Raw genomic sequence first — 14,657 nt, forward strand, 5'->3', positions numbered from 1 at the left:
TTGGTAGTTTGGTGAGTTCGGAAAGTAGAGTTGAGTATCTTCGTGCACTTCTGTCACCACCTAGATGGGTGAGGGGGTTCTCCTAATTCAGGCTTGTTCTAAAATGCCAGTGAGATCTCTCATAAAATGCACTGAATGGACCAAGTGCAGTACGCTGTAATTTCAACATATGGCATTAAAAAAGAAACCCAGATGTTTGCTAGATTGGTAACATTAACCTCCCACAATTATGACCAGACTCACTGTTAGATAGCCAGCAGGTACTGGTACCAGAGGATGTCACTGTCATGTTTGTTTCCACTGCTTTCAAAGTGACGTGCTTTGCACTTGTGTTTGAGAGTGTGGCGCAGGGGGAACGGGGCAGGGGAGGTCAGCAGAATCATGGGGGGTTTTCTCCTGGCTGCCTTTGGAAGGCCACTTTTCCATTCTAGTTGGAGTGGTGGTGCATTTGCCAAATGTTCAGGGCCAACCTCAAGTAAATGGAATCATATTGATCACGCCTGACTCTCCGTTCTAGGGTCCCACCACTCCCCGCCCTTATCTTTTCAGAAAAGCCTCCTTCACCCTCACTCACCTTCATAGCGTTAGCTCATGATCAGGCCAGACATGGGAGGGTTGGCTGTAGCCAAACAGGGCCCCTGAAGAAGGGCAGGAGGTAAGGAAAAGACAACTCAGAGGTCATTGGAAGGTGTCCAGTGTGGGTCCCAAGTGAGTGACGTGAAGCCAAAAATCGGCCCTGCTAAGAATTAGCAAGGTAATACAAATGGATGGCAGCTGTGGTACATTCAGGGTCTCCCTACACTTACTGAGCACCTACTATGTGCGTAGGTACTGATTACTTACTCACATCATCCTTCCTTGACTCCTTCCAATAACCCTATGAGAAGAGTATATAGCCCCCATTTGACAGCTGAAGAAACTGGGACTTGGGAATCTTGAATAATGTGCCCCAAGTCAGTCAGTCAGTTTCATACAGAGCCATGGAGCCAGCATTTACATCCTTTGACTTTAAGTCTCTGTGCTTTACACTTTGTGACCCTGGAGAATCAAGGACCTGGTAGAAGGCCCTGGCATTAGAGAAGTTGGCAGGCAGGCAGTGGGCATTAGGTCACAATCAAAGCTGAACTCTGTAGGACTGGAAAGGTATCTGGACAGACTGAATTACCTCGAGTAAGGCTGATTGGGTCTCGGGAATGAGTCATAAGCCTGATAGTATATAAAGATTTTCTTTATTTGTCAGAGAGAGCTCACACAAACAGGGGGAGTGGCAGGCAGAGAGAGAAGGAGGCTCTCCACTGAGCAGGGAGCCCAATGTGGGACTCGATCCCAGGATACTGGGATCATGACCTGAGCCGAAGGCTGATACTTAACCCACTGAGCCACCCAGGTGTCCCCACAAGCCTTGTTTTAAGAAGTGATGTCCAAGCCCACGTCCTGATGAGCAGAGGTGTGATACAAATCTTGTGAGTCAGGATGAGATGTGGGAAAAAAGGAGTCTGGAAAGTAACCTCACCTGTGGGGAGAAAAAGGCTACTGGGGCAGAGAATCAGACAGATCTTGTTACGCACGAAATCAACATTCATACTAGACCTTACTAAATGACCTTGAACAAGTCACTTCATGTCTCTGGACCTCAGTTCCCTTATCAACAAAAGGAGAGACGTAGATTCAACCATTTCTAGGATATTAGATGAGCATGTTAATTTGGATGATATCAGGATATTAGCTAGCTCTAAATTTCTGTGGTTTTTTGTAACAATCTTATTTCTGCTATAGCACTTCCCTCTGATTAGAGGAGGGGAATGTAGTTTCCTATTAAAGGAAACTCAGACATAAGTGAGGTAGGTGAGGGAGATTGTTTTGGTGGGGTTTTTCTGTTTGTTTGTTTTGGAGGTTTTTTGGCTAGGGACCTCTGGCTGTACGCTCTATGGATAAGTCATCAAGATACAGGTACATGAAAGCCATTCCCCCAGTTTTCATATTTGGGGACAACTGAATGATTATAAACATGTAGGTTTCCTTCCTTCCCTCCCTCCTTCCTTTTTTTCCTTTTTAAAAGTGGGCTTTTGTGCCCCAAATGGGGCTTAAGCTCACAACCCTGAGATCAAGCATCACATGTTCTACTGACTGAGCCAGCCAGGTGCCCCTAGGTTTATTTCTTTACATGGTCTGTAGAACAGTTCTGGTATGTCCAACAGTAGCCGTTCAACCCCACAGTCACTAGTCTTAGTCATTGTGATTCTGGAGCATTCTGATAATTACATAAATGTAATCTCATCTGGACTCAAGATTTTAAATATCGTGGCTCTTAAGATGCGGATTTTTTACTCAGCTCTTTTAGCATCCAATTATCGTTTGTCTCTTTCCTAGACCCGACATCTCTTCCCACAAGGCAAATCTCATTTTATGGCCAGACTATCTTTTAAATTCGAAGACCTTTAAGATAAAATTGTGTGAGGAGAAACACTAATGTGTGAAATGGCGTGGCATCAGGCTGTATACTACAGAATCCATAATGACACATTTATTTGTGTCAGGGGTAGAGATAAGGCAGCATTTGTAGAGGGGATGAAGAAGTCAGCTCATGAGAGAGCGCCAACTTCTAATTAAAAACTGTAAAAGCAATGCTACCACTTAGTTGTCGCAATCTGCTTTCTTCCCTCGGGATCAAGCAATTTCATGCCTGACTTGGGTCTGGGTGGATATAGCCTTTGACGAGGTAGGAACAGAGAACTGTGGTCAAATCCTCACTGCGTTTTTTTTTGTGTGTGTGTGTGTTTGTTTGTTTGAAAACTCACTAGGTTTTTGCCTCCCATACTTCCACCTGTGAGTCTGTTTTCTGAGATGCTGGCTGCCTCGTTTTCCATCGCCGTGGTGGCTTATGCTATTGCGGTGTCTGTGGGCAAAGTTTATGCCATCAAGTACGATTACACCATCGATGGGAACCAGGTACGGTCACCCTTGCGCTGACCTGCTTTTGTAGGGCGGCAAAGAAGAGAAAGGCATAAGCGGGACAGACTTAGTTGTCTGCTGGAGAAGGGATTGGTTTCTTTCATCAGCCCTTGTCGAGCTGGTTTCCCTCTTCCACGTGCTAATTGAAATTATTTTGAAATACGCAGGCTGCGTCTCTTTTCTTTTTAAGAAATAAGTTGAAGCCAGCCGAATTCTAAGAGTTAATTCAGTCAGGTCCTAAATAACATTCAACGCTCACATATGAGGTCAGCATGAGAATCCTTCATGCAGTCCAGTGTCTCCGGATATATTTCATAAGGGGAGCTATAATATAGCAAAACAGTGCAGCAAACGCCAGCGATGATGGTTGTGACCGTTTTAAATTCAGGCTCTTGTACACACGGGCCCTTGTTCAGGTGGGCTGATTTTAAATTGCTCCACGTGTGCAAGCATGGGCTTGGGAGCTTGCTTTCCTCCTCTTTTTCCTTAAACACTTGGCAGGTCTTGCCCAGTGATTCTATTCGTAGCATCCCTGTCCCCCGGTCTCTGCCTTAGGAATTCATTGCCTTTGGGATCAGCAACATCTTCTCGGGATTCTTCTCTTGTTTTGTGGCCACCACTGCCCTGTCCCGCACCGCCGTCCAGGAGAGCACCGGGGGAAAGACCCAGGTAAGGCACAGCAGCGTGGGGCTGTCACGGTCCTGCAAGGGATGGGCCGGGGAACAGCACCCGGAAAGGCATTTAGGAGAGCCGAGTAAGGCAAGTAGCCTTGGAGCGCGGAGGCTTCTGCCTCGGGAGGCACAGATCCGAGCAGATCTGAGCAGATCTGACCTGGGGCTCACTTATCAACTTGATCCATCTCCTCCCCAGAAACCTCTCTGACATTGACGGTTTCCCAATGCCCAGATCCTCAAAGGAATCTCTGTGTCAGTGCTCAGCTCGCAGGTGGCTGTATTGACCTGCAACCTGGGTTTCCGGGATAAGAAGAACTGACAAGGAAATTAGTGGTAAAGAATGCTGATTTTTATCAATGTGTTATCTGGAGATAGAGAAGACGGATCGCGCACTTTCTGGTGTTAGTGAGCTGTTGCATTTTCGGGAGAATCCAAAGTGTCCACTATGTTTCCTTTCCAAGGATCAGGAAAGTTCCTGATAGGAAGTTCCTGATAGAATTTCCTCTAGAAGCCTTCGTCCCACAGAACAAGTCTGCCAGCCAGGGATATTTTGGTGATAACATTTTGGCCTTTCCTCTAGAGGATGATTTTTGTTCCTGAAGTTCTACCCATGGATTTAATCTTATCAGTGTGGTTTTAGGTTGTTACCTTCACAAAGGGACCTCAAATCTGGCATCCCAGTTCATCTCTGAATCACCCCACCTTTGGCCACAAAGCTAAGGAGCCATTCTCAAAGGCTATCCTTTCTAGCGGGGCATGGGGTCAGATTTGCCAAAACAGGTGAATGGCGGCAAGGGACAGGCTCAGGAATTGTGTTTCTGTTGTGCCTGGGGGGTGGTTCCCTTCCCCACACAGAGGTATTGTAAAAAGTGTATTGAGACTATAAAGAAGGATGTCATTGAATACAAGGTAAGTACTAGGATGCACACGAGCTTCAGTTAGGGTTTGTTATGGCAGGGACACAAAGCAGTGTGAAAGAGATTGAGAAAACTAGTGACTCCCTACAGTGGCCTGCCCAAGAGGAGCCTTAATTGTCCCCAGGGCGCATGTGATGCTCCTTTCCCATTTATAATGGATCTCTGTGTAGGGGGATTGGAAGAATGGGCCTCTTCCAATTTCTTGGGTCCTGTTGAACAGCATCTAATTTTAATTTTCAGAAATTTTCTTTTTAAAATTGAACTTCCTTTTTTTGGGGTGAGGGAGAGACAGACCAGACCTTTCTAGCTCCGTGGGAGCAGGGAAGACAATCCAGCCGGTACCAGGAGGCCGAGCCAGGCGTCTGTGGTCGGGGAGAAGAGGTCAGAGGTGATTTCCAGAGCTGCCCCCATGTTCCAGTGGCGGCTGTCAGCACACGAGTTGAAGTGAGATGAAAGCGCTCTGCTATCATCGGAGATGGGGCATTGACAGACTCTCCAGGGCCCGGGGCTGTTGCGGGTGTAGGCGGGTCCCCCACGGGTGATGTCCACTCTCCTGCTGTGGCATGCAGGCTCAAAGGAGGCACGGGCCAGCCGGCCCAGGAAGAATGCCCGTGTAAAGCGACTCCTTGGCAGAGGGCTTGGGGATAATGGTGTTCTGGAAAGCTAACACCCACCGCCACACACTGGCATGTATTATATTTAGGAATGAAGGATGCCAGCATTTCAGTAGTGAGGAATGAAGCAAGCACAGAAGGGGCTTGACATTTAATTACTGAAATGTATACTGAGTTCTGGGGTTAAAAGTCCAAGTGCCTGGACTGAAATCCAGGGACTCATGACTACATAAACTGGATGGTCTCCCCCTGTTGTGTGGCTTCTCGGGCTTTCTCTCATGTTGGGGGCCTTGGTGTCAGCATCTATAAAATGGGAACATTAACTGCATCCACTCAAAGGGATGTTGTGAGGATTGAATAAAAACGTCTAGAAAGTCCTGGCGCGTTCTTGTAAATGCTGATTGTTCCCATCTGTCGCTCCTCACGGTAGGGGAGCATCGTGTCCCAGTGATACATATGTTGTCCCTGACACAGAAGAACCAGTCCTCTCCCAGCTGAATGAACGGGGTAGCGAGGGTTAGTGCTCGCTGTGTGCAGCACATTCTCAGACTGCAGCAGGGCTTAACGGTACAGCCCGTTCTTTCTCTCACCCTCACCTGACTCCTACGGACTCACCAGAAACTGATTACTAACTGTTCTCTGATCTGATTACGTTCTCACTTAGAATCATTAATTATCTAGTGATTGAATGTGCTCATAGATATAAAATCTACCGCAATTCCAGCCTTATAAAGTAAGTACAAGTAACAAAATCCTCTCAGATTTTAAGAGAGTGGCCAGGATTCATGTCGGTCCCCATCATTGGCGGCTTCCTGTCCCATGTACCAGGCAGGTAGGTGGCCATTCTCCTGGCAGGAGCCGGGCAGCTGGCTGTGATCTCTGTCCCCAGATCTCCGTTTCTTTCAGCTACTCGCAGAGCCCCACATCCACAGCGAGATGCAAGTGGCTCGTGATTGGCGACCAGTGTTGGTTATGCCATTATATGGAAGGGAGGGAGGGAGGAACAAAAAGGGAAGGAAGGAGCACGGATGGATAGGTAGAGAGAGGATATTAGTTTCTCTGCTCAGATAGGAGAGGGAAAGCCACCAAGGTACAGGCCTCCTAGAGGTGTGGTGCTAAGGGGCAACAGAGCCTAAAAAAGAAGTCTGGAAGTACAAAGGGAAGTTTCTAGTCCAACAGAGACATAATCTAACCATAATGAGAAGGTTGGAATGATCCATTTGCCAGGTGGGAAGACTGTGACTTTGAAGTTTTCTGATGTTTCTGGATTTTCCTTTGATGTGGGCCTGATCTCTCTCTTCACCTGCAACCTCTAGCAGCCGGCGGCACTTGTGCCCCAGCCTGTCTTCCCTGTTGCTTCTCCCACTGCTTTGCTTCTGGTGCTCTGTCTCCTTTTCTCCTCTGTTTCAGAGTTTCTGGTCTTCACCTCCGCCACGCTGCAGCTGTCTCAGTGCTAATCACACCAGAGAATAGCCCCACCCCTCAGCCTCTCTCCTAACTATTCACGGATCTTAGCAGAGCTTTTTGGCCAGCGAAGGTAAAGTTTCTGAAGGTCCTTTATGCCCCGCGTGCTGGTGCCCCCGTCCCTGGGGCCACACTCTGAGCCTGTGTCTGGGGACAGAGGAGCAGGGGATGCGGTCCCACGTGTCCTGGTGCTCGTGTAGCATTCTGAATTTGCGCTGGGACCGGGCCATTTAGTTCCTCTGCGATTTTTGTGGGAATCATATGCTGTTAGTACCAAGTGTTTTCAGAATCGCTGTTAGGGCTGCGCCTTCTACGATGCGGAAGAATCCGATGTGAATGGCGCAGTTTATTTCTTGGGGGAAGAGGTGGCCCTGCTCTGGCAAGTGGTTACAAGTCTGGCCTCCCGATGGGACACCGAAGCTCTAGGTCAGTAACACATCGTGCAGCAATCCAGGTGCCGCTGGCTTTCCCTGCGCAGGCTCCGTCTCCACGTTTACTTTAATTCCTCTGCGATAGCCACCCTGTGTATGTTGCCCACTTTTTTCCTTCCCTTGTGGAGAGTTTTCGGAACTAATTCTCATTTCTCTCAACAGTATTGAGCAGGAGGAGGGAGTAGGGCAGCGTCAAGCGGCCCTGCAAACAGACTGTCCTGCACGTACCCGCATCCCACAAGCTAGACACCAGTGGGGAGGCTGAGCCCTGCTCATGGCAGGTGTGTGTCTTTCAGATTGCCGGCATCATCTCGGCTGGGATCGTGATGATCGCCATCGTCGCCCTGGGGAAGCTGCTGGAACCCTTGCAGAAGGTACAGCCCTGCTTCTCAGCATACTGATTGCATAATTTCGCTTCCCTGCTCAGCCACCGGAGAAATAACAGGAGGTTTAAAACTCACCCGGTGGAAAGCCCTTGCCCTGAATAACACAGCCTTCCCTGTCTCTCCCTGCAGTCGGTCTTGGCTGCCGTTGTCATCGCCAACCTGAAAGGGATGTTCATGCAAGTGTGTGACATTCCTCGTCTGTGGAGACAGAATAAGATAGATGCTGTAAGTCACTTACTGCCTGCTTTTGTCTGAAATAAGATTTGGTTCTTCTTCTTCTTTTTTTTTTTTTTAAAGATGTTATTTATCTACTTGACAGAGAGAGAGCGAGGGAGCCCACAAGCAGGGGGAGTGGCAGGCAGAGGGAGAGGGAGAAGCAGGCTCACCACTGAGCACAGAGCCCAATATAGGACTTAATGCCAGGACCCCCAAGATTATGACCCGAGAAGAAGGCAGACAGTTAACTAACTGAGCCACCCAGCCAAGATTTGGTTCTTATGTGCCTCCTGCCACATCATTATGTGGGGGACATGTCTCCTAAATCTCATTTGCCTTTTGGGATTCCCAGAGAAGAAACTAGAATTGTGTGTATAAGCCAAGGCTCTGAAGCCAAGTTTTGTGAACATCCTGGATCTCTGGGGAGATCTTTTGCCATCTAGGAAGAATCTCCTACAAACAAACACCAAACAAACCAACCAGACCGACAACCAAATTAAAAAACAAAACAAATTAAAAAAACAAAAACAAAAACAAACCTCTGTAATATTGAAGGACACACAAAACACAAAACAAAGCAAAACCAAAGTACAAAACCCTTGCTGAGTCTAACTCTGACCAAAGTAAGCTTCGCAACCGAGGAACTGTGACAACCAGAAGCTATATCCTTCCGAGTCCTGCTCTCATTTAAACTATGGCAGACAGAAAGGAGAAAAATGCATCCCTCCAAGATGCATTGTAAAGTGAAAAAGAGACCAGCACAGCATGGCATAGTGTGTACAATGCATGAAAAGACGGGAAAAGAAAATACTGCTGTTCAGTCATATTTGCTTGTATTTGCAGAAAACGATGCTGGCGAAAAGTGCGCACATGCACGTGCCAGAGACACTTGAGAAAACAGAAGAGAACACAGGGAGAGAGGCTGGATGGATGGGGAAGGGAGGGGGTTGGGAGCAAGACTTTTCACTGTAGACCTTTCTCATATTAATTCCACTTTGAACTTTGTTCGTATTTTCCCTATTTAAAAGTCATGAAAGCACGTGGAAATGGGACAGTCGGTCTTTACCAGAAAGGTCAATTTCCACTTCCTCTTAACATGAAGTAGAGTCCGAGTATATATAAAAAAAAAGCTGTGATTTGTTCATGGACAGTTGATCTGTTTTCACAGGTAGTCTCTCACTGGACGGCCCCTGCTGGATTAAAGCAGTTCTTCCTTTTCTGTTTTGTCCTAGGTTATCTGGGTGTTTACGTGCATAGCATCCATCATTCTGGGGCTGGACCTCGGTTTACTAGCCGGCCTCATGTTTGGACTGCTTACTGTGGTCCTCAGAGTGCAATTGTGAGTAATGCAGACCCAGGTCTCCCTTAAACAGGACCACACACCCTGCGCTTCCTTATACCATTTTGATAAAATATAAGGAAACCACTCCCTTTCCTAATAGTTTCTATACATTGAGGGCTTCTATGAATTAAGCCCATAGTGCTTGACATACGTTATCATATTTAGTCTTCGGGAAAAAAAATCCCATGAACAGATTTTATTATTGTCATTCTATAGGTAAGCAGTTCGAGGCTCAGAAAGGTTAAGAACTTTTCCAAAGATCACACAGCTAAGTCAGGCTTTGAACCCGGGTGTGTCTCACCCCCAAATCTGTGCACTTAGCCGTGTGCTCTTTGGCTGTGTGCTCCTTTCAGGGGTGATAAAACGCAAAGATTCATGACTCAGCAAAGGACTGAGGTGGTTCCTTCTGCAAATGAGACGCCGCTCGTGGGACACTGGGCCCGAGGCTAGGGTCAAGGTAGCCGCTAAACAGATTGCAGCCCGGTTTTTCCTGAAGCTAGGAACCCAGAATGGGAGACTTTGAAAGTGTTGATTGTGGGCAGGATTCATTCAGACCCACCAAATGGAGCGTGCGTCCCACAGGCCACACGATTATATGAAGTAGAGGTCATTAGGACATATGCAGAGGGAAAGCAGCAAAGGCGTGGCTCGACGCCACCAAGAGTGATCTGTGAGGGGTCCTGAGCGTCTGGGTTTCTGTTGGTTCTGTAGTGACTCTTGAGAGGCTTTCCATGTGTGCCCTCCTGGGTCTGTGAAGCCCTCCCAGTGGAGAGGCAAACAGAGCCTGTCTCTCTCCTCAAAACCTCTGTTACCTTTCCAGAATTCTGGCCTCTTCTCTGCCTGGGCTTTGGTTGCAAAGGAGTAAGAAACCTGGAAAAACATCATCCAAGACCCCTCCCACTTTGCATAAGCCCACCCTTCTTCTTTTTTTTTTTTTTTTAATTATGCTACGTCAGTCACCATACAGTACATCATTAGTTTTCAATGTAGTGCTCCATGATTCATTGTTTACGTATAACACCCAGTGTTCCATGCAATCCATGTCCTTCCTAATACCCACCACCAAGCTCACCCATCCCCCCACCCTCCTCCCCTCTAAACCCCTCAGTTTGATTCCCGGAGTCCACAGTCTTTCATGGTTTGTCTCCCCCTCTGATTCCCCCCACCTTCATTTTTCCCTTCCTTCTCCTAATGACGTCCATGCTATTCCCTACACTCCACAAATAAGTGGAACCATATGATAATTGACTCTCTCTGCTTGACTTACTTCACTCAGCATAATCTCCTCCAGTCCCATCCGTGTTGATACAAAAGTTGAGTATTCATCCTTTCTGATGCCTGAGTAATATTCCATTGTGTATGTGGACCACATCTTCTTTATCCATTCATCTGTTGAAGGGCATCTCGACTCCTTCCACCGTTTGGCTATTTTGGACAGTACTGCTATAAACATTGGGGTGCACATGACCCTTCTTTTAATGACATCTGTATCTGTGGGGTAAATACCCAGTAGTGGTATTTTTAACTTTTTGAGGAAACTGCACACGGTTTTCCAAAGTTAAGCCCACCCTTCTCATTGCACCAACCAGTTCCCCTTCTTCCCAAAAGCTTGTGTTCACTGCCTCGGGGCACCTACGTGGTTGCCTATGGGCCCAGAGAGTTCCCAAGTTCCCTGTGTGCCCAGTTTGCTGCTGGGAAATAACTCCAAACCTGTGCTTGGAAGATGCTGCTTCTCGTGCTCTCTGTGCCTCAGTGTCTACTTGGCCTTGTGAGGGTGTGGTTGGGAGAGAAGGGTTTGTGGAGAAAGATGATGTAGCTTATGAGCTTTACATGAATATTCAGCACAGCCCGATAAGCTGAAGATAAAGCAGCAGCACATTTTAGCTCCTGATTCGGTAACCAGGCTTTTAGCCAAGCAAAAGCCACATCCTCCACAATGCTTCATTGCCAGTAATTATATGGCTGATCTGGAGAGCACGTTGCCAAGAGTGCCCCAAACAGATACTCTTTCTTCAGGAATTGTTATTTAACATCTGTCCCTGGTCTCCCTTGAAGAATCACAGGATTTATTGGATTACATGAGGAGCAGGAAGACAACAGTCTGGTTGATGGGAGGAACTTTCTCCTGGTCCCCCCAGGCTCCCATTTCTACCAACTGAGACTAATTTGATCCCTGAAGACTTGTCATACTTCCTCAGAAAGTTGCTATACCTCACGAGTAAGTTCCAGGTGTTGTGCTAGGCTGTGAGGACCCCTGGGTCAAATGTAGATGCTGCCCCTTACCTCCAGGGCCTTTTTGACTTACCTGACCCTCAGCTTTCCCATAAAAATGAAGATAGGACCGCTGATCTTCCAGAAGAATAGTGGCACTTAGAGAAAATTTACCATGTGTGAAAGCTCTTTGTTTGTCCTCTGAAGTGTAATACACACGGAAGAGGGCTGCTCACGACTTCTCTCAGCCCTCAGGGAAGTCCTCCTCCTCCCAGGGCCCACGCAAACACCAGCCGTTCATTTCATTCGGAGCAGAGCTGGCTGTAGGAAGATGTCATCTGTAATGAAGACACAGGCCCCAAACACCAGAACGATGGGCTCTTTCCTATCCGTTATTTCTTCTAATGTTTTATTCCAAAGGAGGCCTGTTCCAAAAAATCCTGACCTGATTTTTCTTCTCTTAGTCCCTCATGGAATGGCCTGGGAAGCGTTCCTAGCACAGACATTTACAAAAGTACCAAGAGTTACAAAAATGTAAGTGCCTTTGTGAGACATTTGCTGGATTTGGGTTTTCTAGCCTGGATTTTCAGGGCCAGCTTATTTCTCTTTTAGTGTATCAGATACAAAGTAGTTAAGGGGGGAGGCTTCTGCCAGGAATGTCTAGAAGTCCACGGAGGGGGAAGTGTTGTGAAAACTTTGACCCAATGTGCCTTCTGATATGCATGACTTGGATGAATTGTGCCCATGCTAGTGTGAAGGTCCTATTCATGTAAAGCCATTGTAAGAGAAATCTCTTAAAATAGCCAATTTGAGGATTGCAGGAAGTTTCCACAAAATTCTATTCCTCTGCTATGTAATCTTTTTTTTTTTTTTTAAAGATTTTATTTATTTATTTGACAGAGAGAGATCACAAGTAGGCAGAGAGGCAGGCAGAGAGAAAGGGGGAAGCAGGCTCCCTTCTGAGCAGAGAGCCCGATGTGGGGCTCAATCCCAGGACCCTGGGATCATGACCTGAGCCAAAGACAGAGGCTTAACCCACTGAGCCACCCAGGTGCCCCTCTGCTATGTAATCTTTATCCTCTATGAAATTACCTGAAATCCCCATAAGGTTATCTTCATTTAATTCTAACCGGAGACTTTTAAGTTCTCGTCACAAGGAACCTTCTTTGACATGTTGCTCTAATCTTGGAAGAAACAATATATGATACTGGAAATGGAAAAAAAAACAAATCCCACGGATGGATTTTTGTCCCTGCAAACAAACTAGCTTAGTGGTCACAGGGCAAAAAGCAGAGGAAGAAAATTTTGGACACTGACCCTGGAATTCCATTAGCTGCTACTTAACTTATTTCCACATTCTTTCTCAGTTATGTTGAGCCAAGTGCTGCCCAGAGCTAAACATGATGGTAGAGAATCTTCTGGCTCATGGGCTGAGTTTGGGAGTTTGCAGTTCAAGGCTCCACCCTGGGGAGAGGGACACCGTGTGTCACTCAGCCTCCCAGCTTCTACTCGCTCCTCTCAGGGACTGAACTGAAATTGCTAGGATTCCTAAAGACTGGAAAAATCTAGGATTCTGTAAGCTTTTTTTTGGTCTGGCCACTCTGTGTCAGGGCAAGAACAAGCAGATGATATCACAGGCCTCAGTTCTTGCAAATCCCCTTGTTTGCTACCTTTTTTTCCTTTTAAAGAATAGTAGCCAAAGAACAAAGTGGGCAGGGAGTGGTATGAACTTGAGGCAAAATTATTGCTAAAAATAGTGTCACTGAAAAATAATCATGTCACTGTTCTCAGCCTCAGTTTCTCCATCTGGAAATCAGAGGGTGCATCATTGCTTATGGAGGCCCTTCCTAACTTGACCTTCTGTGAGACTGTAAAATACCAGTGGTTTTATTTTTACTTTTAAAGATTTTATTTATTGGACAGAGAGAGACAGTGAGAAAGGGAACACAAGCAGGGGGAGTAGGAGAGGGAGAACCAGGTTGTGCTGAGCAGGGAGCCCAGCGTGGGGCTTGATCCCAGGACCCTGGGATCATGACCTAAGTTAAAGACACTTAACAATTGAGCCACCCAGGTGCCCCTCTAGTTTTAATAACCTGTGGCCTCTAACTGGGGGAAGCCCCTATTCAGGTAGAGGTGGGTGCTGCTGCCTAGCTCCTTTGAACAACTGAAACTCCCCTCCTAGTGGAGAAGCTAGAATTTTTTTAAAAAGATTTTATTTATTTGAGAGAGAAAGAGAGAGAGAGAGAGCAAGAGGTGAGGGGGGGGGAGCAAAGGGGGAGGGAGGGGGATAAGCAGACTCTGTGCTGAGCATGGAGTCCAAGAAGAGTGGACTCCATCCCAGGACCCCTGTGATCATGGCCTGAGCTGAAACCAAGAATCAGAGGCTCCACTGACTAAGCCCCCCAGGTGGCCCAAAAAGCCAGAAATTGAATCAAATGTTTGAAGCCCAAGATTATTTAACCTCACGCTTTTTTTTTTTTTCTTTATGCTAGATTGAAGAACTTGAAGGAGTGAAGATTCTTAGATTTTCTAGTCCTATTTTTTATGGCAACGTTGATGGTTTTAAAAAATGTATCAAGTCCACAGTGAGTATTTTATCCCTAGAAATTTGGTTTCTAACCTCCTTTGAGACTTCCTTCATTCTATAGGTATTTATTGGCTCAAACTGGGCTAAGGTCCTACACCCTATTCCATCTGTATGGGGCTTTAAGAATTATAACATCCAAGTAAGTTACAGTCTATTGGAGGATAGGAAAATACCAATAATACCGTATGTGTTAAAATCCAGGTAGCAATAACTATGGAAGACAAAAACAGCAGAGATGTCTCCAGGCGGAATTTGAGTTCCAAATAAGTAGTATACACAGTACATGTGAGGAAGTTTCCAGAAGGGAGCAATCCCTGCGAGTTGGATGGACCAGGCTGGGTGTGACAGTTGGGCAGAAGAGTGGTTATGTCAGGTGTTTGGGAACCCTGTGAGCTGAGAGTCCAAGGTATGTACACATCTTTGGGTTGGGAGGTATTTGCCCAGTTGGAATAAAGGGCAAAAAGTGTAAGTGAAATATGTCAGCAGGAAACTGTGGTCTTGAATGCCGTGCCAACTGTGGTCTTGAATGCTTAGCTCTGATGCTAACCATCCCTGAGTGGGGTCCAGAGCAAACTGTTTCACAGGAATGGTCCTCTGTGATTTTGCAATAACATAAAGGCTCTGTGAGGTCAAGGACCTTTGTTAACATAGGCTTAAAGCTAAAGAGGTTTTTCTTCACTGTTTTTGGTTGTTTTGTTGTTGTTGTTCTGTTTTTACCAGTGTAGAGCCTTTAATATGAGACTGTCTTTCCTGAGTCTCTGGGTAGGTGGGGGAGGGTTGATGGGGCGACTGCCACCAGATCTTAGAATTTCTTTTTCAACAGGATGTCTCAAGGAATAATAGTACTTGAGAAACAACCTTCC

The 14,657-nt window shown here is 46.6% G+C and overlaps 1 protein-coding gene across 4 annotated transcripts in view; it reads left to right on the top strand.

Moving 5' to 3' along the window:
- SLC26A4 (solute carrier family 26 member 4) overlaps positions 1–14,657 on the top strand; it is a 49,950-nt gene that overhangs the window by 19,898 nt on the left and 15,395 nt on the right. For all 4 annotated transcript variants that reach the window (XM_082692008.1, XM_082692007.1, XM_082692005.1 and 1 more), the window contains 7 exons: positions 2,802–2,949; positions 3,508–3,621; positions 7,349–7,426; positions 7,568–7,663; positions 8,887–8,993; positions 11,672–11,741; positions 13,700–13,792. In XM_082692008.1, the coding sequence (XP_082548134.1) occupies positions 2,802–2,949; positions 3,508–3,621; positions 7,349–7,426; positions 7,568–7,663; positions 8,887–8,993; positions 11,672–11,741; positions 13,700–13,792 (706 nt within the window). The remainder of the gene's footprint in view (positions 1–2,801; positions 2,950–3,507; positions 3,622–7,348; positions 7,427–7,567; positions 7,664–8,886; positions 8,994–11,671; positions 11,742–13,699; positions 13,793–14,657) is intronic.

This window comes from Mustela nivalis, assembly GCF_964662115.1.
Source record: "Mustela nivalis genome assembly, chromosome: 12".
Classification (NCBI taxonomy): domain Eukaryota; kingdom Metazoa; phylum Chordata; class Mammalia; order Carnivora; family Mustelidae; genus Mustela; species Mustela nivalis.